We start from the raw sequence: 23,227 nt of genomic DNA, 5'->3' as shown, positions 1-23,227 counted from the left end.
CCAAAGGTTAATAGTCGCTCGTAATTTATCTTCTCCGTGTTAATCCTGGGATGAATTGACAGGGGTGTTAAGGACAAACGAATTCACCTTTTACCATAAAATTTTTTCCAATCTATTAGGTTGATGGGCTGACCCAATTCATTGTCTCATCATGAATCGATCTTGTCTGACAACTGTAGTCATTAGCAACCCCTTTAAAAGATAGCAATGTAAACCTCTATAATTCAAGATTCAACAAATAATTCTCACATCGTCTAAGATGAAAATAAGAGACTAAAAAATAGTAAACTATCAAGAGCTTAAAACCTTTTACTTTGGTTAAATTCGAACACATGAGTTAATAGTTTTCGTAAGTCCTTCTTTTCTGTTTTTTAATAAAATTGAGATAAAGGATCATAGCTTTTTTTCTACCTTTTTTACCTCCTCTCCTGTCTCCTCTCATCCTTACAAATATAATTAATTATTTTAATAATAATAATAATAATATCTATAGAAAAAAATCTTAATGAAATGCTCAAAATAAACATATAAATTCGTATCACGCTATTTTATATTTTTTTATGAGTCCATCATTTTAATGACTATCCTTATTTTATATATTATATATATAAAATTAATATTCTTTCCTTATTTTTTTCTTATTTTAATTTGGTATATATTTAATTAAGATTCTTTCCTTATTTTTTCTTATTTTAATTTGGTTTTTCCGCTTCTCTTCGCCTTATTTCTTGCTATCCATATTTTCAATGAAAACAAAGTCGACGGAAACTTAACAAGGGACCCTCAGGAAGCATCTCGCCTCCCGTTCTTCCCTCGAAGCAAATTTCTAGGGTTTTTTTTTTTTCCCTTCCGTTTCGCGCTCTTCGCTCCTCTTCTCGCTTCTCTATTTTTGATCGATGGAGTAGCAGGGCCCGTCCATGGAATTGGTCTCGACTGTGATTCTTCCTCGTGCTCTGGTCGCCATCTCACTGCTATGGGAGCCCTAACGGAGAATCGCAAGCGGCGCCTCGCTGTTGACCTCCGACTGTCTTCCTTCGCCCACCCCGTCTTTGATCTCGCTTCCGAGCCATCCCCTCCCTCCAAAAAGATCAAGCGCATCTCCCCACCGGTCTCTCTCTGCGCTATCACGCCTTTGACGCAGGTAGCGCTTACCCCGACCCCCGCGGCGCGAAGCTTCCCTCCTCCTTCTCCTCTTCCGCGCCCCGTCCACGGCCCCCAGCGCATCCTCAGAGCCTTTGGCCTTGGGTCGGCCAACGGATCCCGCCTTCTGCCGTCGCCTCTTAAGCCAAAAGACGTAGAGATGGGTAATCTCGTGTCGCAGTTCCTCCGAGTGAAGAAAGCTGCCGTCTTTACACCATGGAGGATGGGAAAGAGGGACCAGGCGTCTTCTCCGTCCAGTATGAATCGGGGTTCGGATGGTAACGATGGGAGCCATGAAGGGTTAGGGTTGGATCAGTATGTTCAGTTGGTTAACGACGTGAAAGATGGTAACTTGGTTCCAGAGACGAGTCACAACAATGCAGTATTTCCTTTCTCAAAATCTGGTTTGTCAGACCTGAGAATTGTGACACAGAAATCTGAGGAGACGCCCAACCTACATTTAGTAAATCGCAAGGTAGAGGATGCCAGAAAACTTCTTCGCAAATCCTCTCCAGCAAGAGAGGATAAAACATCAGTCAAGAGAAGTCCTTTGTATAAAGAGCTGTACGTAGAGTCTGCTAGAAAACATGATACAAAGCTGAGGAACTTGGACCTTGAGGTGGAGTTGGCTGAGAAGAGGATATCTTCCTTCCGCTTGATACACCATGAGGAAGAGAAGCAATTCGAAGAGGTATGATTTATAAATCTTTAATCTACTTATTTAGTACTTATTGAGCTCTCTTTTGCATGGACTTACAAGGCAATTACTTTTAGAGGATAAGTAGATGAGTCTATTTTATTAATCTTTTTCTGTCACTATTATATCATGAACTCTTGAATGGACCAGGATTTCTCATGGAAAAATAAACACCAAAGGTATACTTTAAAAAAAAATTGTCTTGAATTTAACATGATGCTGAGAGTTCCAATGCTAGCGTCCATCAGCCACCAGGCGGTATATACTAGCCACTCTAATTCTTTATCTATATTGATATGTCTTCATGGACTACAATATCTCTTCATTTAGGCTGTTTTTACTTGAGAGGAAGTAAAAACTATGGAAAAGTTTCCACAGTGGAACACTTTCCTCTGCTTACTTTGTACAAAAGGATGGATTATATTCCTTTCTCTTATTTACTTCAAAAAAATAGAATAATTATTTTTCTTTCTTTTATTTACCTAATTAACAGACAGATTTATAAATCCATCGACGGAACATTTTTCATCATTTTTGCATCCATCCAAATCGGGCAGAAAACAATTCCCTCCTTCATCTTCAACGTGCACAACTATTTCTCGTAGTCGTGACTGACCTCACACGATCGTTATGGGCGGCCCCGGGCGATGTTCTCTTCCTTCGCAACGTCGGGAGTATACGACGAGAACCGAGATGGGGAAGAGAAGGGCAGGATCAGGGAAGGTCGCAATCGCTTCTTGGCTCCTTGAATTCATTTCCCAATATCATTGACGAATTGGGGGAGGTGTAGCTAGTGACTTGGAAACCGCCGGTGTGGTTCAATTTCAAGATTTGGAAGTCCGATCTCGGCAAGAAGATCTTGAAGACGACCTCTCTTCCTGGGGAGAACAAGTAGAGGCTAGTCACATTGGTGGCCATGGAGGAGACCTCTATGTTGGACTCGTTGAAGGTCCGGGCATCGGTGGAGGGGCTCTAGTATCGCTGGCTGCCTTTCTAGGTCATTACGGCATCGATGGAGGTGACGACAAAGTGAGTTGTGAACCCACGTGGAGGATTTGGTCGGAGAGGATTGTGTCGGTCGGGTGATCGTATGATTGTCAGAGGGTGGCATTTGCGGTGTCGAGGAGGAGGAGGTTATCGGAATCAAGGAGGCAGAGGGCGTGCACGGAGAAGGAGAGGGCTCAGGTGGTCCATACGACAGTGTTGTCGGGGAGAGTGACGAAGAGGCCGTGGCTGGAGAGGGCGACATTGCCGTCAAAGGGGATGGAAGCGTTATGGTTGGCCGACCTTGCCGGTGGTGGAGTGGAGGACGCAGAGATGGAAGCTAGAGGGATTGGCGATGGTGAGGGAGAAGACGACAGCGAGCAAGTTGAGGATGATGCCTCGTGATTCTCTTTTATTTTTTTTCTTTTTATATTCTTTTCCATCTCTTTCCCTTCCTTTGGAGAGTTTTTTCCTTTCTCTCCATCTCTTTCCCTTCCTTTGGAGAGTTTTTTCCTTTCTCTCCCCCTCGGATTCTTTTCTTTTTTCTTTCCTATCTTTTACCATCTCGTATGGATTTTTTTCCACCATCAATTTCTTTCTTTCCCTTTACCATCTTTCGGAGTAAACAGAGCCTTAGAGTTGTTAAGGATACTATAAGCCATGCATTTCATAAAAAACAACTTTCTTACCACAGGCTACATATTTTGTTGAGAAAAAACCAAATTGCTTTTAGGTGGTGCTATTCCTTTTAGGTGCTGAAGATTTACCTAATATTTGACCTAACAAAACTTTGATAGTAAATTTCCACTCATTTTATGACACTAAAAAACACAACCTCTAATATCCACAACACCAGATCTAGATTAGTCAAATAACATTATAAATACTTAGAATTTTGCAAGAACTCTTTCTTGTAAAGTACTTTGTTATGAATGATGATAAAGGTTATTTATTTCAACTATATATAGTGGGCTTGGAAGGGGAGCCTTGGCGTAACGGCAAAATTGTTGCCGTGTTAGCTGTAGGTTACATGTTCGAATCTCGGAAATAACCTCTTGCAAATGAGAGTAGATTGCATATAATAGACACCCTGCATTGGCGGGAGCTTTGTGCACTAGGTTGTTTTTTCTTATATATATATATATATATATATAATGGGCTTGAATGTTTAGCTTGATTTGCCTTTACAACAATTCTCAACTATTTGGGATCAACTTAACTCATTTCATCATTGAGCTATATAATCATGAGTCGGAATTCTTCTTATGTGATTGATCATGATCAAGATGCAAAAATGATCTACATCATATATATACTCAACATTTAAAAGATTTATGATGATTTAATTTGATGCGGAAAAGTATAACATCATATAAAATCAATTTTAACTTAGCAAGTATAACATCATATAAAATCAATTTTAACATAGCCAAATCATTAAATGAAATCAAATATATGTAACTGATACCCGAGCCATCTATAAAAGAAGAAAGAGAGGAGGTTTCTTTTGTTACACAAATGAAATAGATGGCTTTGATACTTGGATTTCTTCATCTATCTTTTTTGTGCATGTGTGACACTCATACATCAACCCACTTAACTTTCCTATTGGTCACATAGTAAACTTTTTTTAAACAATTGTGTTAGACATTTGGATTCACATTTTGTCAGATACGAGAGGGGAAGAGTTGGTGATCCACCTTCTTTTGACACACTTCTACGCGAGTGGCTAGTTCAATTGAGGGTAAGCATGCAACCTAATGAGCATGAGAGCCATACCTCTTTGTGCCATGTGGATTCCAAAGGTCCCAAATGGATGTCATTTTCGTCCTTTGACAAACTATCACTCAGGTACATAGTTTGTGGGATCGTGATCCTACGTAGGATCGATTTAGGACCAGAATCGGATTGGTGGGATTGGATCGTAGAATCATACGATTCTATCAAAAACCCTTAAAATTTAATATAGTATTTGATGGGATGGTCAAATTGATCAACGAAGACTAAATCAATTTGATATTTGATTAAAATTTCCTTTAAAATAAATTAAATCAAATTTATAATAATATTAATGGAAATAATAAGTTGAAAATATATATAATAAATAAATAAATAAAATTTATTTATAATTTTTAAAAATTAAAATAAATTTATATATATTTTAATAGAATAATTCGATTAGTGTTTGGGACCGTCTATTTAAACTATCTTATTTAAGTGAGGGGTTGATTGAATCAATTAACTAAAATTTCAATTAACCACCTAAAAACCTAAAGTTCACTCATCACTGTGCTGCTGCTCTCCTCTCCCCTCACCCATGCAAGGTGCTTGCTGCTGCTACTCCCCTCACGACCACTACTCCCCTCGCGACCTCACCCGCGCGCTCGCACATCCCTTTCGCCCCTACAATCTGGATCGCGATTTTGCAATCCATGCTTAGATCCACCACATGGCGGGAGCTTCGTGCACCGAGCTACTTAGATCCACCACATTGCATCACATCGATTCTGCATGCAAGATAGTGTGCGTGTAACACCACATGCTCAAAGTTGATGGAAGGCATAGAAGAAGACAAATTTTGTCTTGTGGTGAATAGAGGTAAGCATAAAAAATTAGAAACCCAATCAATTGGATCCAACCAAACTAGACAGTTTTTAGTTTGAAATAGACATTTGAAATACACACTCAAATGGACTGTATCTTTGTCCATCACCAATTTGATGTTGGGCTCCACTACATTGCATTGCAATAATCCTGCATGTAAGATATAATTAATTGATATTATTTTTTTAATTAAATATTTGATTATATTATTGAAAATATTTAGCAATGATATTTAATTATGATATTTTTATTAAATAATATGGAAAACATATTAATCAGATAGCATTTGAGGCAAACCATGCTCGGCAGTAGGCAGTGTGAATTTGATTCTGTGCTGGGCTGGGCATGTTTTAGAATTGTGATGTTCCCAACTTGACTTGCGAACTGCATGGGGCAGTCTGACTCTCTTTAACTCTATTTTTCATGTATCATTGTAATTGACTATGCCTTACTCTCTTTAACTCCTTTTATGCCATTGAAACTCAAAGAGTTAACAGTGAGAGTGGAGTGATGATTAGAGGGAAGAATTAATGTTGAACTGCCTTGATGCACGTTTTACTTCTATTAATGAAATTAAAGACAAGAAATTTTACTTTTAAACAATGTAAGATAATCGAACATGTTGTTTTTGCAATGAGTCAATGCCAATGTGTTCCATGAGTAATATTGCTCTGTTTGAGAGGATATTTCATTGTATTGTTAAGGCAAGAAGATTTAACATTTTTATATTTCTTTTAGCCGAACTCCATGATTTATGTTTTAAACAATAATTCACCAAAAATCATTCATGATTTCAATCTTAATCTCACAACATTACTTCAATAATATGGTTAGTTCATTGTGGTGTTTTTTTTAAAAATTATGTGCAGTGCAATTTCCGTTTCTCTCCCTTTTCACTCCATCTCTAGTTATGTCTGTCTAAAACTGGAACCTAAGAATTGTCTTTGAACATGTCTATACCAATTTTATCAAATTTTGTCATCAACAAGGCTATTCCTTATTGTTTGCAAAATGTCAAATTAGATCTCCATCTAAAATGTAGCAGTGTAATATAGAAAAGAAATCATCCCCTAAAAATATCAAAACAGAAAATATACTCCACTTGCAATATGTTAATTAATAAAGCCAAAGCTCTCCACAAGTTCTTTTAGCTAGGCATTCTTCTAACAATTTTTTTATTGTCTATTTTTCTGATCAATTGACATGTGATGCCTTTTTTTAGGTTCATGAGTTCTAGAATAATATGCACAAATAATTAGTATTTTTTTGCTTTATGCATCTGGATCATTTCTGTTTTTGTTTCAATAAATATAGGATTTAAAAGAAGTTTTTTCCCCACTCACGAATGAAGAAGAGGAGGAAGTTGACCATGCATTGAATGATAAAAACAGGTAAAACATATGTTCATATTTCGTACAGCTGATTACTTTCTTCTTTCTAAATGAGGTTCTTTTGTCTCTGTCAGTTGTGAAATCCTAGTTGTACATGAGCCCTCTAACATTGAGATAACCAAAAAGGTTTTGCATTGTTTAAGCTGGAATGATTGGTTAAATGATGAGGTAATTCTTATATAGCATTGTATTCTATTCGGATTGGATACTTGATGTTCTGCAGTTGTTGATGAGATTGTTTTCTTAACAATTTTTCATTTACTTATCCATGAACATTATCTCTCTTTTTTTTCTGTGTAGGTCATAAATCTCTACCTTGAATTATTGAAGGAGAGAGAGAAAAGAGAACCTAAGAAATTTCTGAAATGCCATTTCTTCAACACTTTTTTCTATAAAAAGGTAGTCATTCCTCAGCTGTTTTATTACCATAAGTGTTGTTTGTTTCAGTATGGCTTCCAGCATGATCTAATAGTAATACTTATAACACAAGAATTCTTAACAATCTTATTATTAATTTTTTGTTTGGATTTAAGTATGTAAATATTGAATTAATCAAAATCAGAAATGAACTAAATTATCTTTTACAAAATTATCCTCAAATCTAAGTGCTACAAGATTGGTATCTTTGTTAAATGTTGACATTGGTTGATTTAGTTGGCTTAAAAAATTGAGAAAATTTCTAGGATCACAAGAGAAAGATAAATTTATGAATAACATTCTAAGCATGCTAATAAATTTAGAAAAATGAAAATAAATACACATAATTGCACTAACAATTTGTTATCATGCTAATGGATTCTGTGGATAAAAAGACTATGCATATCTATGCAAAAGAAGACTAAAGATAATGATAAAAACCTAGCTTGGATAAAAGATGACTTCACTTGTACAAAGGAAATTTGTTTTTGGTGTTAATAAGAATAAATGATATATTTCTGGCATGTGGGTATAATTTTTGTTGTTGTGATTATCCAGTTACCCTGAATACTCTCTAGAATTTCTGTCCATTAATGAATCTATGGGAGTGAATCTATGTCATTTCTAATGTCAAAACACATGTACTTGGGTATTCTATGACTTAAAGTATGCTGGAATATATTTTTCCTTCAGTCTCATCTTATCCATTGTGCAATAAGTGTTTCTTATAGTCACTAAGTTGATTTGAACACTTTACTATATATTTTAGCGGTCCTAACAATCTTCTTTTTAACAATCTGCTCTTGTTGATGGCTATTCATGTCACAGTGAGCAAAATACTCTTCTATGTCATCTGATCCTTCGTTGAAATTTTTTGGATTTAACAAACAAGTACATGTATCTTTGACTAATGTGTTTTATGATCTCCCTTAATTGATTCCTAGGTTTGTTCTGGTGCCTACAACACTGTCTCATACATTTATTGTGATCTTTAGGACATTGACTTAAATCTTCAATAAACTTGGATTAATAGCACTGTGGATTCAAGTGCATGTATAAGATGTTATTTATTAATGCCATAGTGTTAGACTCTCTACTCAGTTGAATCAATTAATAGCTTTTCAAAAGATTGTTAGACATTAAAATTTTCTATTTGTAAGCTCTTCTGTTCATATTGTAGTATTTGATTTGAGATTCTCTACCAAGCATCTTCATCTCTTAGAATGGTAGTATTGTTTCCTCCAGCTATCTGTTGATGTAGATTTCTTGGGACTAAAGTGGTGGAATTCTTGGATAAAGTGAGATGGAGTTTTGTTTGTGAGAAATTAATATAAGATGGAATTTTCTTGGTGGCAAAAATTAATGCAATTGCATAATAAAAAAACTAACAATAAAATCAAACAAGAGTCTACTGTCTAAGATGCTACTCATTCAAATCTCTATCAATTCAATTTAGTTTGTTTGCTGAAGGTAAGTTTTCTCTTTTGCAATCTTGATTAAATTTTTATACATATTGTTACATTTGCTCTTAACATATATTTTTTAAGACTCTGAAGGGCTTGCCCTTGTACGTAGTCTCATGTCCGTGAAGGGAATCATCTGTTTAATGGACTAGGATGTAAATCTCACTCTTTTCTAGTGGATTTGGTTGCTGAAGGAGCCATTCTTAATTGATGACACTGATAGTGATGGTAGCACCCTAGTAGGAGGCTTGTCTTCCTTAAAGAAATTGGTGACATTATGCTTGAAGAAGCTTGAACACTGGTGTGGTGATTGTGATGGAAAATCCCAGCAAACTCAGATCTGGCATGCAATGCGACTGAATGGTGGGCAAAGTCTTTATGTGGGAGGTGGCGGGCAAGACTTTTCTTGGTCATGGGTTTTTAGAAAAGCAATGATGGGGGCCTTGTTTGGGGTAGTAGTAGGGGTATATATGACCTGATGGTGCTGCAATTAGTTCAATGGAGAGGGCAACAATAGGAGGTGGTTTCATAGTTGATTGATGCTTCTTGTGTAGTGGGATCATCAATAACAATGAAAAGGGTGGATTTGGTGGTGGTTGATTCAGGTAAGCTATCTGGGTGGATACCCTACCTCTTGTGGAGCTAGCTTGGCTGTCAGCTAGGGATGGAGTAATTCTTGTATTGTTGAGCTGAACCTGGTCACATGGAATTTGTATTATTGATTGAATGCCTCGAACAAGGATATAGAGCCTCTTTCGGAGTAGTTGGTCTGTTTGCTACTTAAACAGAGTGTAACTTAAACAGGGAAAGTTAGAATGAATAAAAATAATATTTTTATAGTTCTGAATCTGTTTATTTGGATAATATATTTTATTGCATCATTTTCACAATTTTAAATAACTTTTCTTTTATCAGTTCTGAAAATACAAGTCTAATATGTGGTTTCAATTAAGCAGATCTTTGGTAATCACTGCAACTAATACTTATTCAGATTTATATATGATCATGTGATGAATTTTGCTATGATTATTATTTCCTTGATTGGTAGGGTTGACTCCAATTGATTTATACCTCATAAATGCTTAAAAGTTCATCTATGTTTCTCTTCTTTGGAGGAAAACTGTCAATTATGTGGTGTTCTACTTAGAACCATCTTTTTTTTGGTTTTATTTATATTTTTTATTTATTGTTTTGTTGCTCCCTTATCTGCTAGTTTTTTCACCTTTGTTTATTAAACAAAATTGAGCATCCTACTTAAGTTGTAATTCACTTTCTTCTTTTTTTTTTGTTTAGTTGGTAAGCGGAAGAAATGGATATGACTACAAGGCTGTAAGGAGGTGGACAACTCAAAGAAAGCTTGGATATAGCCTTATTGAATGTGACAGAGTAAAATTTTCCATTCATTTCAATGTGCTTGCATTAGTTTTCTATCCTTGCATCAACCTATTTATTATTTAAATGCAGATATTTGTTCCAATACACAAAGAAATACATTGGTGTTTGGCCGTAATCCATGTAAAAGAGAAGAAGCTCCAATATCTTGATTCACTTGGTGGAATGGATATGACAGTGTTGAGAGTACTGGTATGTTTTAAGTACACATTCAAAGCCAATAGGATAGAAACCTATTTTGGAGATGTGATACTTCTTATGGACTTATTAGCTTTTGAGTTCTTTTGCAAATGACTAGTTATTTCTGTAATGCATCACTAAAACTGATTCCTTGAATCACACAGAAACACAATGAAATTGATAAAGCAAAGGGATAAATCATCACATAATTGAAAAATAATTTGATTAATCTTCCTAATACAATAAGATAGGTCGAGTTATACACTCAATAGCAACTAAATTAGGAAAAGGACACCATTAATTAGAAACACAATAATCCCGATAAGCTCTTGTCAAATCAAAAAAGGTACCTATTAAACTGTTACCTAAGTAGAAGACAATTAATACTTAAAGAATTACTAAGATCAATTACAAATTCAAAATTATTGATTTTGTTAGATTATCCTTCTAGGCGAGCTATGAGAATCTTTAGTTAGATTATCATTTTCAATGAATAATGAATAGGAGTAACACAAATTGGAGTCTTTAAATATGGTAATTTTGTTCTTTTGACTCCCTTCCGATGGGTTAGAAATTGGTGCATCTATCTTTTCTTTTGGCCTGTCTTCATTGTTCTGCCTTTTTAAATTTCTTGCTCCCAACAAAGAAAACATATTAGTTTGTTATAGGTGTAGATGATGTTTATGCTTGTGTAACTGTGAAATTAAACATGTCGAGGATAAGTTTTGCATAAACAAACCTATGATAAAATCAACACAAAAGGATGAAGGCTCAAAATTCTCTAAGACAATTAGCATCTCCTCCAATTTGAAAATTGAAATAAATTGGCAAGTCAAATAAACAAGCTTTATAATTATCCTTTCTCATAATATGACCAAATAAATTAGATATGATTGATATCAAATCGATTATCCTTGAAAAGGGTCTAGTCAATAGAGTGAGATTTTTCTAAGATTATATAACTAAGGGGCTTATTTGAGGTATCATTGAGGACTCTCCTAAAGTATTTCAAAGCAATTTCCTAAATATGTCAGGGGAAGGAACTTTTATGGGTAAGTTATCGACTATTTTTTTTTTAATTTAACTTTAGATATTTTCTTAGGATTTTATTCACTTAGGCTGCGTTTGGTAGGGGGTAATCTGCTAGATTACATTACAAGGCTGATTAATTTGTTTGGTTTCATTTTTAACTTGTAATGTAATGTAATCTGGATTACAAAATGTAATGAAGTTTTGTAATCTGGATTACAAAACAAACACATTGTAATCCGATTACATTACTAGGTCATCGTTTAACAAAAATTTAAATGTTAAATATACCCCTAATTTGTCGCCGCCCATCGTCGCCCGGCTGCAGCAACGGCCGGCGACAACGGCGAACGCAAACTCCGACAGAGATTTAGCGCCCATCGGTAGAGGTCGTAGGATATTTTTGTCATTTTATAATAATACGAATTACATTCCTTATAAAAAATAATGGACACCAAACAAAAGAATGTAATCACCCTTGTAATCAAAGATTACATACATTACATTACCAAACGTAGTAATGTAATCAGGGTTACATTACATTACATTACAAATTTGATTACATTACAAGCTCAATTACATTACACCCAACCAAACGTAGCCTTAAGGAAATTGTTTTGGGTTCACAAAGTTATTAGGTGATCATCTCTTAAAATATAACATAACTTTTTATTTTTTATTTTTTTTATTTCATGCCAATATGTGATAGATATATGCCTATATAATAGTGGTTATGAACACTACCAAAATTCTCCAGCAGCTCTTATGAATTTATTGTTGGTAAATCATGTTCGTTCAGTTGAAGTCATATTAGGATCCGATTGTTTATTAAAACTAAAGATGTCTGATTTTAACATATTCATACCAAGGTTAGATCATTATTCTTAGGAAAGCGACTTGCACTTTCTCTTGGTATAGGACAATGTGATTACTATAAGTGGGCATACTATTTATGAAATTATGGGTTCAAATAATTATTTGGATGGTTAGTTCTAGTTATAAATTTAATCTTGTCCTCCATTAGTTAGCTTTGTCTCATCTCTCAATTGGGTAAAAGGCGATTACGCTAGTCCCCAGCGCCCTCGTCAGCCTGCCCTAGGACTATCACAAGGGAGGGAAACCACAGTGACTGAGAGGTAAGATGGATGAGAAGGTGAGTTATGCCTGGTGCAGGGATTTACACCGTGCGAGTCCTGGGATTTGACCTTTCACTCATTGGGCAAATCTACCATCCACTTACCATCTCAACTAAGTCTATGGGGACTTGTCTCATCTCTTAATGTGGCAAAAGGCGATTCACTCGCCCCAGCACCTCTGTCAACTTATCCCTAGGCTAACACGAAGGAGGTAAATCACGGGTGACTATTAGCCAGTAGTGCAGTGGCCAAGGCATAGGAGAAGACATACTCGGACACGTCGAGTTTCGACTTCATTACCTAATGTGGCAAAACCCCATGCCTTAACCACCACATCGCCCTGAGGGGACAGATTGTCTCATCTCTCTCTAAAAAAAAAAGTAGATCCACTATTTTAGCGGCCTCCCTAGTGTCGGCCCCATAGAGGGAACTAAATGCAGATACACAGACCATAGATGCATGGTTGAGCCATTTACGCTAGAGATGTCATGCGCGCCCATCGTCTACGCTACGCCTTGGGGGTGAGCTTGTCTCATCTCTCAAGGTGGCAAAAAGCGAATACACTCGCCCCCAGCGCTCCCGTCAACTCGTCCCAGGTTAACACGGAGGAGGTAAATCACGGGTGACTATTAACCTTTGGAATAGTGGCTAGCACATAAAGGAGGCATTTACCTCGGCTTTGCCGAGATTTGAACCTCAGACCTTATGGTGGCAACACCTCATGCGCTAGTCACTAGACCGGCCCGAGGGGAGACTTGTCTCATCTCTCAAGATTATATAGGTGGATGAGGTGGTTCCTCTTATCATATCAATCTAAGTATTAACTAGTAGTGAGGATTATAAAATCAAGCAATGCGATAAATTAAATATAATGCAAGAAAATAGGAAAGATGATAAACAAATTAAAATGGAAGTAAAGAGGATGCTATTATAAGGATGATAATGACAGGATTATGTCTTCTTTTTTCCTTTTTTAATGATGAAAAACTAAGAAATTTATTTATTGATATTCTTTTAACAGATAATGAATGCTTTACTTGCAACAACTTGTAAGAATAAATAATTAAACCTAATAAATTTAAATTAACCAACTTAAATAAACAAAAGGATTTTTTTTAAAAGAGGAGATATGTTTATACCCTAGATGATGTGAGCCAAATCTGATGTTGACATTATCATGAGGTTTGAGTTTAATCAATGAATTGGTGTGCTAAGTTTCTTTCAATTTTTACAATTCTTTGCTCCAAATCCAAACTTGTATTGAATCTCCAATCCACAACTTTTTTCCTCACTTTTGTTTTTCAAAATAGTCAGTGCTACTTGTTGCCCCTAGCTTAATCTCTTTTTATTTTTCTTTTCCATCACCTAATCCTTTTTTTTTTAAATGTTAATCTAACTAAATTGGATCCCTAATTGGGATTCAATATGTCAGTCACATGTGTGAGGAGGTTTATTAATCATACCGTGGAAATGAGGATGTCGCGTGTGGTGGTGTCCACTAAGTAGGAAAACAATGAATTTGAAGTAAGTAGCTTTGAGGTGTCAAAGGTTGCCTCTGCATTAGGATTGAAGGGATTAAATTTGACTATTGCATGAATGGCGGTGAAGTTGTTGGTAAATGGGGTTGCGATACCCCCTTGATTGTTGTTGGCTTACACAAAGCTTCTTGGAGTTGGAGATGGAGGAGCAGACTAGGTTATAGCTATGGATTTAAATACTATGTCGGTTGGCATGGGCGGAGTTTTCCATTCCACTCATAGATTGGCATTGAAATGGTGTTGCAGATAAAGATGCTATCTCGCGACATTGACGAGGTAGCCGTGTGGCCGTGGAGATAGTCACGACCTCATGACCACCTATTTTTTTTTATTCATAAAGTTATTTCTTTATTTTATATTTCTATTTTTTATTTTAAAATCTTTTTTATATTTATTTATTTGTTATTATTTTTTTATTTCTAACCATTAATTCAAATTCCTTTCCTTATTTTTTTTTTCTTTTAATTTTGCTTATAGTCGACCCACCTAGTGGGATAAGGTTGGGTTGTTATTCTTGTTTGTTTATATCTATTAATTGTTTTTCTCCTTTGTTATTATTTGTTTTCTTTATCATCTGTTTTAGCTCTTGAATAATGTTTTTTCCCCCACTATCTGTGAATGAAGAAATCTCTCTTAAAGGATGATTACTTTTTTCTCTATTTATCCACAAGATAAATAGAAAAAAAATAAACCTCTTTAAGATGGAGGAAACAATTGTTAGAAAAAAATAAAAAAATATATATATAATATAATTTCTAATCTTATAAAATATATTGCTACGAGTTAAATTTTAAATTGATTAAAATAAATCTAAATTAAATTAAATTTAAATCTACTTGACTTTGTCATGTCTACTTGGTGGGGCATCATCAAACATTGTACGAAATAATATCAAAATTTGAACTCAACTTTCAACATCTCAAAGATAATTCAATAATAAGTATTTATAATAATCAAATATTAATTAAAATATTTTTAATTAATATATTTATATTTTAAAAAGTACCAAAATTGTATCAGCATGACACAATATAATACTAAACTGTATCTCCAGTCATAAATTGAAACTTGGGCACGGTTCAAAATTTTAAACCTTGGTCATAGCTATACTAGGGTTGAGAGAAATTGATGCCAATGGCACATTGACCTTGGTGAGTCCTACAAGATTAGCAGGTGAAGACAATTAGGAAAGTAGAGATCCAATGCTCGAGGGGGTTTTTAACCGCTGGGGGCTGCACTAGTCTTCCACTATTGGCTAGCGTCGAGTGGGCCTGTATGGGAAGTGGCAGAATTGCTGTGTATGGCAGAACATAGTTGAAGCCCTAATTGCGTGAGGGGAAGCTTGTTGTTGGATCTAAGGGTTAGATCCCTCTTTTTTGCTGATGAAGAATGCAAGGATGACCAAATGGAGAGATTTGACAGAAGCTTTCTGCTCGATATGGGGTTTCTTCATGTTGTAGTAGTGCGTGAAGTGTGTGGGAGAAGACTAGATCTGCAGGCAGAGATCTAAGTTCTTGTTAGTCAGTGCAGGTCAGAAGTTAAAGTGAGATGGCAGGTTGTGATAGTAGATGTCGAAGTATCGAACACCAAATAGGAATTCAGTTATTAAGTACCAAAATTGAACTCCTGAATCACACAGATGAATTCTAACAAAATTGATAAATAAAGGGAATACCTAATCTCACATAAAAGAGAAACCTTATTCAGAGAATTAGTATTTTATTAATTGAAAGCCTTGTAATACAAAGAGGCGCAATTTTATATCTCAATATCAGTTAAATGCGTATAGGCATAGGGTGCAATTAGAGGACAGCTGGAATTCAGATGGATATGAATAAAATTATCGTTGATGGTATGATATTGATGTCTTGTAATTTCTATTTTAAATTAGTAATATGGGTGTTGTTGGGGTAATATGATTTTATGTCTTTTAGTAATAATAATATATATATATTTTATTTAAATTAGAAATATAACCTTATCATGTCATAGCTATTTATTAGTCACGGAACTTCATATATGACATTGTGTTGATTAAATTTAATCAAAATATATTATTGTTTTGTTGTATTATATTTTAATCGCCAATATAGATAAATCATTATTATTTATTATTAATTATGTTGTTCATTATATAAAAGAGGAACTTTGGCATAATAGTAAAGTTGTTGTCGTTTGACCTTATAAGTCATAAAAGTTTGAGTCACAGAAATAACCTCTTATAATGCAATGGAAGGTAAGATTGCGTACAATAGACCCAATGTGGACCCTTTCTGAGACTTGCATTGGCAAGAGCTTCATGCACCGTGCTACCCTTAATGTTATTCGTTATCAATATTCTATATCTTTATAAGCTATTATAATAAATGTGGACAAAGCTTTGCATTTTACCACTTCATTTTATTTATTTTACAAATATATCGTTCTATATCAAAATCTCACATGTATATGACTTTATCTATCTTAACCTAGTAATTTAATGATTGTAATTGACAATAGTCACTATTATGTCTAGTGTGTTTGGATTTAGCTACTTATCCATTATTATATTGTTATTATTATTATTATATATTTAGTATATTAGCATGGTATTTGAATGCAAGGAAAGACCAATAAAAGGAAATAGAATACAAATTGAATAGATAAAGAAAGAAACAAAGGTGGAGTTAAATATTTGTCAAGATAATGATAAGAACATTTTGAGTATATAATCTTAACCAAACATCAGGAAATTGAGTTTATTTTAAAATAATGGAATTTATGAAAAATTCATAGATTTGGAAAGATATATATGTAATATTAATTTTTTTGCCATTTCATAATTTTAAAATGGTAAATATGTATATGCCCCTATAAGATTAATTAATTCTACTTAATTTTATCTACATTGAAGTTAACAAGTATTATTCAATTTGTTTTAGGATGATCTTGCTCAAGTTGGATGTATATGCTCATTGTGGTACTACTAGTAAAGGCTCGCTAGAAAAATATTAATAGAGAGATCATTTTGCTTTTAATTTAGAATTTGGTTATACCTTTTAACTTGTTTCTTGAAAATTTGATTTATATTTTAGGATTAGAAATAGACAAGCCACATAATATAGCACTACAAGAGGAAGACACATCCAAATTCATGTCAGTATGGTATGTATCAAAATCTTACTGTTCCAGGTCAGGTAGAGATTGTTGCCTTTGCATGGAATGATGCTAATCCTTGAGTTTGTGCATGACTAAGAGAATAAACTTGTGTTGTGTGGTATGATTGATTTTGCAAATTGTTTTTTTTTCTCAGCTCAAGTTACATTTTTATTATGTTCAATTGTAATAATCAATAGGTTCTCTAATCTCATATATTGACTATGTGATTCTAACATGCCAACTTGAAACTAAAACCTTATTGTAACTGACTGTTCATCCAGTAAATATCTGATATTAGATCGTTTTAATTTCAGGCTAAATATTTGATGGATGAAGTGAAGGATAAGAATGGGAATCAGATTGACACTTCATCTTGGATAGCACAAGCAGTTGATGACCTACCTTTGCAGAAGAATGGGTACTTGTTTCTAACCACTGCTATTAGCTGGTGCTATTGAATTTCCATATATTTGCCTTCTATTGCATTTATTCTCTACTGTTTTTCTCTTGAATATTTAGTTTTTTGTTATCACGAAGATTAAAACTCCGTGATTGGTGCAATAAGCGTACATGTTGATCTGTTTGTATTTTCCCACCTTTTGGTACTTTTTTATGGCTCTTTGTTTCTTCTAAAATGTACGTCGCCTCTTATATGTTCCTACTTTGGTCATGCGTAGTTGTGGTGATGCGGCACTGAGAACCAACTCAACAGCTCATTAAAATCCTACTTTTATTAAATTGAAAGGTGACTTAATAATGTATGGGATTGAAGTCTATTCTAAAGGTATCTAGTCTAAACCAAAATGAATTTGAGAATGCCGGATTCCTAAATTTAAATCTACTTAAATTCGGTGGTAAATACCTATTCTCTAAATAGCTTATTCTCCAAAATAGTAATAAAAATTTATCTACTTTCTCTTGACTTGCTTTAATAAAAACTTGTAGCATTCAAAATATTCTATTCCAAAACTGCTAAACTAAAACCTTCGTCGTTGATCCTAAGCACACTATCCCACTAAAAATTCAAACCTTGGCAAGTAGTAGGCAAGTTGGTAATATCTTTAGTTTGGGTATTATTACTATTGAGTACTTGATCTGAGTCTTGAACCTTCAATGAATATAACTTCTGCTTTGTCTTGTTCGTTGATCATTCCTTCTAATAAGAAAATGATATGATCGATCACTATTAGGAATTCTTTGTATAGCTCTTATTAATCATGACGTGGGGAATAATGTTGAGGACGAGAATATGGGCAGGAGAATCTATGACAAAGGCAACATGTCAGATAGAGGCTCTAATATCTTTTTGTGGACAATTGAACTAATGTTTGATTAAGTTGACAATTTCCTTTAAGTGTGTCTTTGAAAAATGGACAAAAGGGGTTTTAGAAGAAATTTTTGAGACAATTCGCTGAATGTTCGTTCGTTTTGCTCTGCACGAAACGAAAATTTAAAGCATGGATAGGACACACATCAATGAAGTTGTAATTAATTGTTAATTGTCAAATTGGCTTGTAGTGGGATTGGATTTTGAGGCTAAATTAAATATTCTGTTTTCCAGATTGTAGTGGTGTGCCAAATAGTTGGTGTGCATGTTTTTGTAAAGGGACTAAATTATCGTAGGACACTTCTAGTGATAAGCCATCGTGAGGCACTTGTGTTAAGTTATATAAATCAATCCTAAAGGTTATTCGAATTTAAGTAGGGATTTTTGCTTTTCTCTTCCAAAGTGCTAAAGTTGTTGTCATGTTTGAATCTTTTATTATGTTTGACTTAGGCGTGTCTTCTTTTTAGTGAAATTGTGCTCATGGTAGTGGTTCCTCATCACAACCTTCTGATTTTTTTTTTACACTTAAGGCACTATTTAGTCTCTATGGTTGTATAATAGAGTTCCTCAATTGAAATAAATGAAAATGGTTGGCATTCTCTAAGAATTTCTAGGTTAAGTCCATAAACAAATTGATAAAGGATTGAAATTTTATAGCTGTGAGAGTGGTGTGGAATTTCTAAAATATATATAAAACATTAGAACATTAAATTTTTAATTTTTAATTAATGATAAGGTAAATAGTGAAATTATTCAATTGTGAGAGTTAACATAAAATTTAAATAGTGAAATAAAAAATGGAAGACTTTGAAGGTCAAAAAAGTTGAGTTTGGCTAAAAAAATAGTGATAATATTTTAAAAAAATATTTTAGGAGAATTTTAAAATATGAAAACCTTAAGTTTAGTGCCTAGTTGGTTAAGTGGGAAATTAATTAGATTTATGTGTCGGTGCTAAGACCAAAAAAATGGAAGACTAAATTAAAAGTGATGTAATTGATTTAAACATGATTTAAAATCTTGAACTGTGATGGGCTCTATGTTTGGAAGATATGTGGGTGGTTGACTTAAGTAGCCGGCGGAAACTTCCGTGGGCCAAGTCGGTCATCCCAGGATTACTCAGCATAAGCTAGATATCTGATATCAACTAAAAAAAAAAATTCTGGTGTCAACAACTCGTGATTTTGTTCTTGGACTGGAACTATATAGTTTTAGTATTGTACCTATAGTTTTGATATTTTTGAAATATAAAATATATATTAATTAAAAATAAAATATTTAATTTAAATATTTTAAAATAAAAAATATTATATATATATATATATATATATATATATATATAAATTAATTAGATAATTTTATTAGACTTTAATTAAGCCTATTTAAATTATCTCAATCATAGCTAAATATTTGATTAAAATTATTAACTCAAATTATTAAGTCTAGGACTTATAAATTTTTATTTATTAAATTAAATTAAATTAAGTTGGGAGTTGAATAGAAATGTTAACTTAAGTTTTGATTAAAACCCCTAAGTTCGTTTCCCCCTTACCGTCGCGTCTTCTCCCGCTGCCCACTCTCGCACGTCACTGTTCTGGACGCCTGCTTCTCGGTATTTATTAAAGCCTAAGAAATCACTTGTTCTGCTATTTCGCTGTTCTGCAACGACTGCGAGCATGCGCGGCCTGCATGACGTGTCTGGAGGCATCTACGAGGCCGGGCATGTCGTGGCATGCCACTGCTAGTTTGCTAGTCCGTGGGTGGAACGAGATATTTCGTCCGTATCGGGCAAAACAGCTCGAGATTTAATCCATGAATTTAAATATTATTAAAAATATAGATTTACAGTATGTTGCCTTCCTGTTTGTTGAGGATTGTTGATGGAGCCTGATAACGGAAATATCATATCTAACTCTGACCCATCTTTTAAGTAGCCTGCGTAATACTCATCAAGCTTGACCTGAAAGTATTATGATTCTTTGTATAATCTTTATGGACTCAATTTGATTAATTGGCGTTTCTTAACTGATAATTTTTCTATATCTGATCTACATAGAAAGGAAAATCTTCACCTAATAGTAGATCTAGTCATCTTCTGAAGCACCATTATTCACCTAAAGAAAAAGGAAGGACTGATACTTTCTTCTGTTTGATTAGTTGTTAATTTCTAACACTGAATCATTTGTATGTTTACTGCAGTTAGTACAAACCGAGATGTTATGCTTCTGTGTTGGCCCTACTTAATTGATGGCAGTTCAACTTAATATATCTTTATTTTTTTTATCTTGAATAATTTGAAATTAATTGTTTATATCAATAGGTGGGATTGTGGAATGTTCATGCTCAAGTATACAGATTTCTACAGCCGTGGTTTAAACCTCTTTTTTCAGCAGGTACTTCCTTAAACTGAGTTATATGATCATCACCTATCCCTACCTGGTGAAGCTGTCAGATTCTTAGTCTAGGTTTTATTCGTACTGATGATGGTACATTTCATAATTATATATGCCCTTTTCTCAGGAAAACATGCCATACTTCAGGAAGAGGACTGCCAAGGAGATTCTTAGATTAAAAGCTGATTGAAAGGGGGAAAATAATACTGAATAAGAAGCAAGTTTCGGCATGAGTTTTAGCTGAAGTCATCTTCAGAGCAAGTGTGAAAATGGGAAGATTTAGTGAACCGTGGAGGCAAATGAAAAGTACTCTGTTTTGAGAAATGAACTAACAGTACTCAAGGAGTGTCCGATATTGGGAAAAGATGAAACAGTATGCACCCATTGAATCATCTCCACATATATATATATACATATCGATTATAAGATGTTGCAAATATCCTCTCAGCAGAGTTAACGAGCCTTTTTCTGTGAATCCATATTGGTTCTAGGCCTTTTTGTGTGAATTTGTCTTTCTCTACGTTGTCTTGTCAAGCGACTCAACGAGTATACAGTCGTCGCATCAACTGGTTTTGTAATGATTATGATATTGCTAGCTTAGATTTTTTTTTTCCTTCTATTTTAAAAATGTGGTATGTCACACCTAATTAGAGGAAAAGTGTTGAAGGCTTAAATGGAACTCTTTCTATTATTATTATTATTATTATTTTGATTATTTTTTTTATTTTTTTAATTGACATTGTGTATTTAATTTTGATTTTATAGAAATTTTTTATTGATTATCAAAATAAATTAGGAAGAACCAAAACACAATATATCAACCATACATAAACGTTAAATCTTTGCCCTCGATGAGGTGCATCTTCTCAGTTTCCATATATATAAAACTTAAGTTCTAATCTTAACAAATTAAATGAATTTTTTTTATAGACAGTTAACTTAAAAATACTGGATTAATGGACCGTTAAACACTTTCTAATTTATGCCAATTAAAAAGTAAATGCTAAATCTTATGAACAGTACACAACTTAAAAGGTGAGACAATCATGCAAAACCAACAGCGACATTAACACTATAAACGGTGCAAATCCTAAAAAGATAACTTTAAAACACTTTTCTCAAATTGTTCGCCATATCAAAATTGCATGTCAAGTCCTCAATATGATAACAAGTAAACGGAAGTTCAACTTAACAATCTCCGAACAAGAAAATCTCAGATGCATAACTAGAAAATAAGAAACAGATATAGAACAATTGGACCCCCTCCGAGTTGTACTTAGACTTTGTCTCAGATTCAAAACATCATGCAGATCCAAAATCAAATCAAGTTTAATTAAGAAGTCCACACACTAACAATTGGAAAAAAAAACAATAACTATCCAAACGAGGAACAAGAAGCATAACTTTATGCGTAGGGCAGATACACGCACAAAAAACAGAATGAAAAAGAAAAAAAAACAAAAATGAGAGCTATTAAGAAATAATCCAAGGTAGTACAAGTGGCAAAAAGAAAAAACAATTCAATAAGCACAAGAGACAAATTTAAACGTTTATTACATCTGATATCGTCCCAATTACCTTGAACATTATTAACTATTGAAACGATTTAGTAAATGTAACCAACTGTTATTAGCTTAAACTACTCGAACTAGCAATAAGCAACTAAAAGAAATCTTTTATACAGAAGAACATTATATCAATCTAGCAATGCTCAATCTAATCTTGATAAATCTTATTGAAACCTATTTCCTAACCATCCATAAATGAAATGTTTTATATTGTTTCCACTAGGTAAAAAGATGTTTTATGGCTCTTTGTTTGAAGTCTTAAGATTTTTCTTTTATTTAATCTTGAAGGTTTCTTGAGGAAAATGATAACTAAAGAAATCACTAATGAGCAATTGCATTTGCATTCAGAGATGCAACATGGAATTGAGAACCCAAAGTGTTTTTTACAAAATGCATTTTATACCTCAACCTCAATGCACTTTGGGTTCTGCATTGTAAAGAAAGATTGTGTTTTTCTCAATAGAAGTTAAAGTTAACTTGCAAAACCATATTAGTTATTGTAAAGAAAAAGGTACTGTATCATTGTAAAATTATAATATGAGAATTTGAAGAGTTGATTACATATAGTATATTTATGCCAAATTACAGTTTTACCCTACAAATTAATATTTAATATTAAAACTACTTCCATAATTTAAAAGTTTGTTTATGTATTGATTAAATTTAATATATTACATTAACAATTAAATTCAAGCAAATTTACTAAAATTATTAAAATTAATAAAGGTATTCTGTAGGAAAAATGATAATACTAAATTATTAAAACCTATGAAGAGGATACTAATTTTGACTAGTGAAGTGCCAAATTTTGTAAGACAATGATAAACATAAAA

The 23,227-nt window shown here is 33.7% G+C and overlaps 1 protein-coding gene across 1 annotated transcript; it reads left to right on the top strand.

Moving 5' to 3' along the window:
• Nucleotides 1–730: 730 nt before the first annotated feature.
• Nucleotides 731–21,500, top strand: LOC121986004 (ubiquitin-like-specific protease ESD4). The gene is made up of 9 exons (XM_042539759.1): nucleotides 731–1,831; nucleotides 6,740–6,816; nucleotides 6,891–6,984; nucleotides 7,117–7,215; nucleotides 9,990–10,082; nucleotides 10,161–10,280; nucleotides 17,424–17,527; nucleotides 20,754–20,826; nucleotides 20,954–21,500. Exons 1-9 carry the CDS (start codon nucleotides 974–976, stop codon nucleotides 21,014–21,016), a joined length of 1,581 nt encoding a protein of 526 aa, XP_042395693.1. The 5' UTR covers nucleotides 731–973; the 3' UTR covers nucleotides 21,017–21,500.
• The last annotated feature ends 1,727 nt before the right edge of the window (nucleotides 21,501–23,227 follow it).

Source organism: Zingiber officinale, chromosome 5B, assembly GCF_018446385.1.
Source record: "Zingiber officinale cultivar Zhangliang chromosome 5B, Zo_v1.1, whole genome shotgun sequence".
Classification (NCBI taxonomy): domain Eukaryota; kingdom Viridiplantae; phylum Streptophyta; class Magnoliopsida; order Zingiberales; family Zingiberaceae; genus Zingiber; species Zingiber officinale.
The sequence above is the reverse complement of the archived record's forward strand: the minus strand, read 5'-3'. Positions and strand labels throughout refer to the sequence as shown.

Bases quoted from the DNA above. Each gene is read 5' to 3' on its own strand.
- LOC121986004 (XM_042539759.1), top strand. From the start codon at position 974: ATGGGAGCCCTAACGGAGAATCGCAAGCGGCGCCTCGCTGTTGACCTC. The intron at 6,817-6,890 runs GTAAAACATATG...TGTCTCTGTCAG, and splicing joins GCATTGAATGATAAAAACAG to TTGTGAAATCCTAGTTGTAC. The intron at 20,827-20,953 runs GTACTTCCTTAA...CCCTTTTCTCAG, and splicing joins TAAACCTCTTTTTTCAGCAG to GAAAACATGCCATACTTCAG.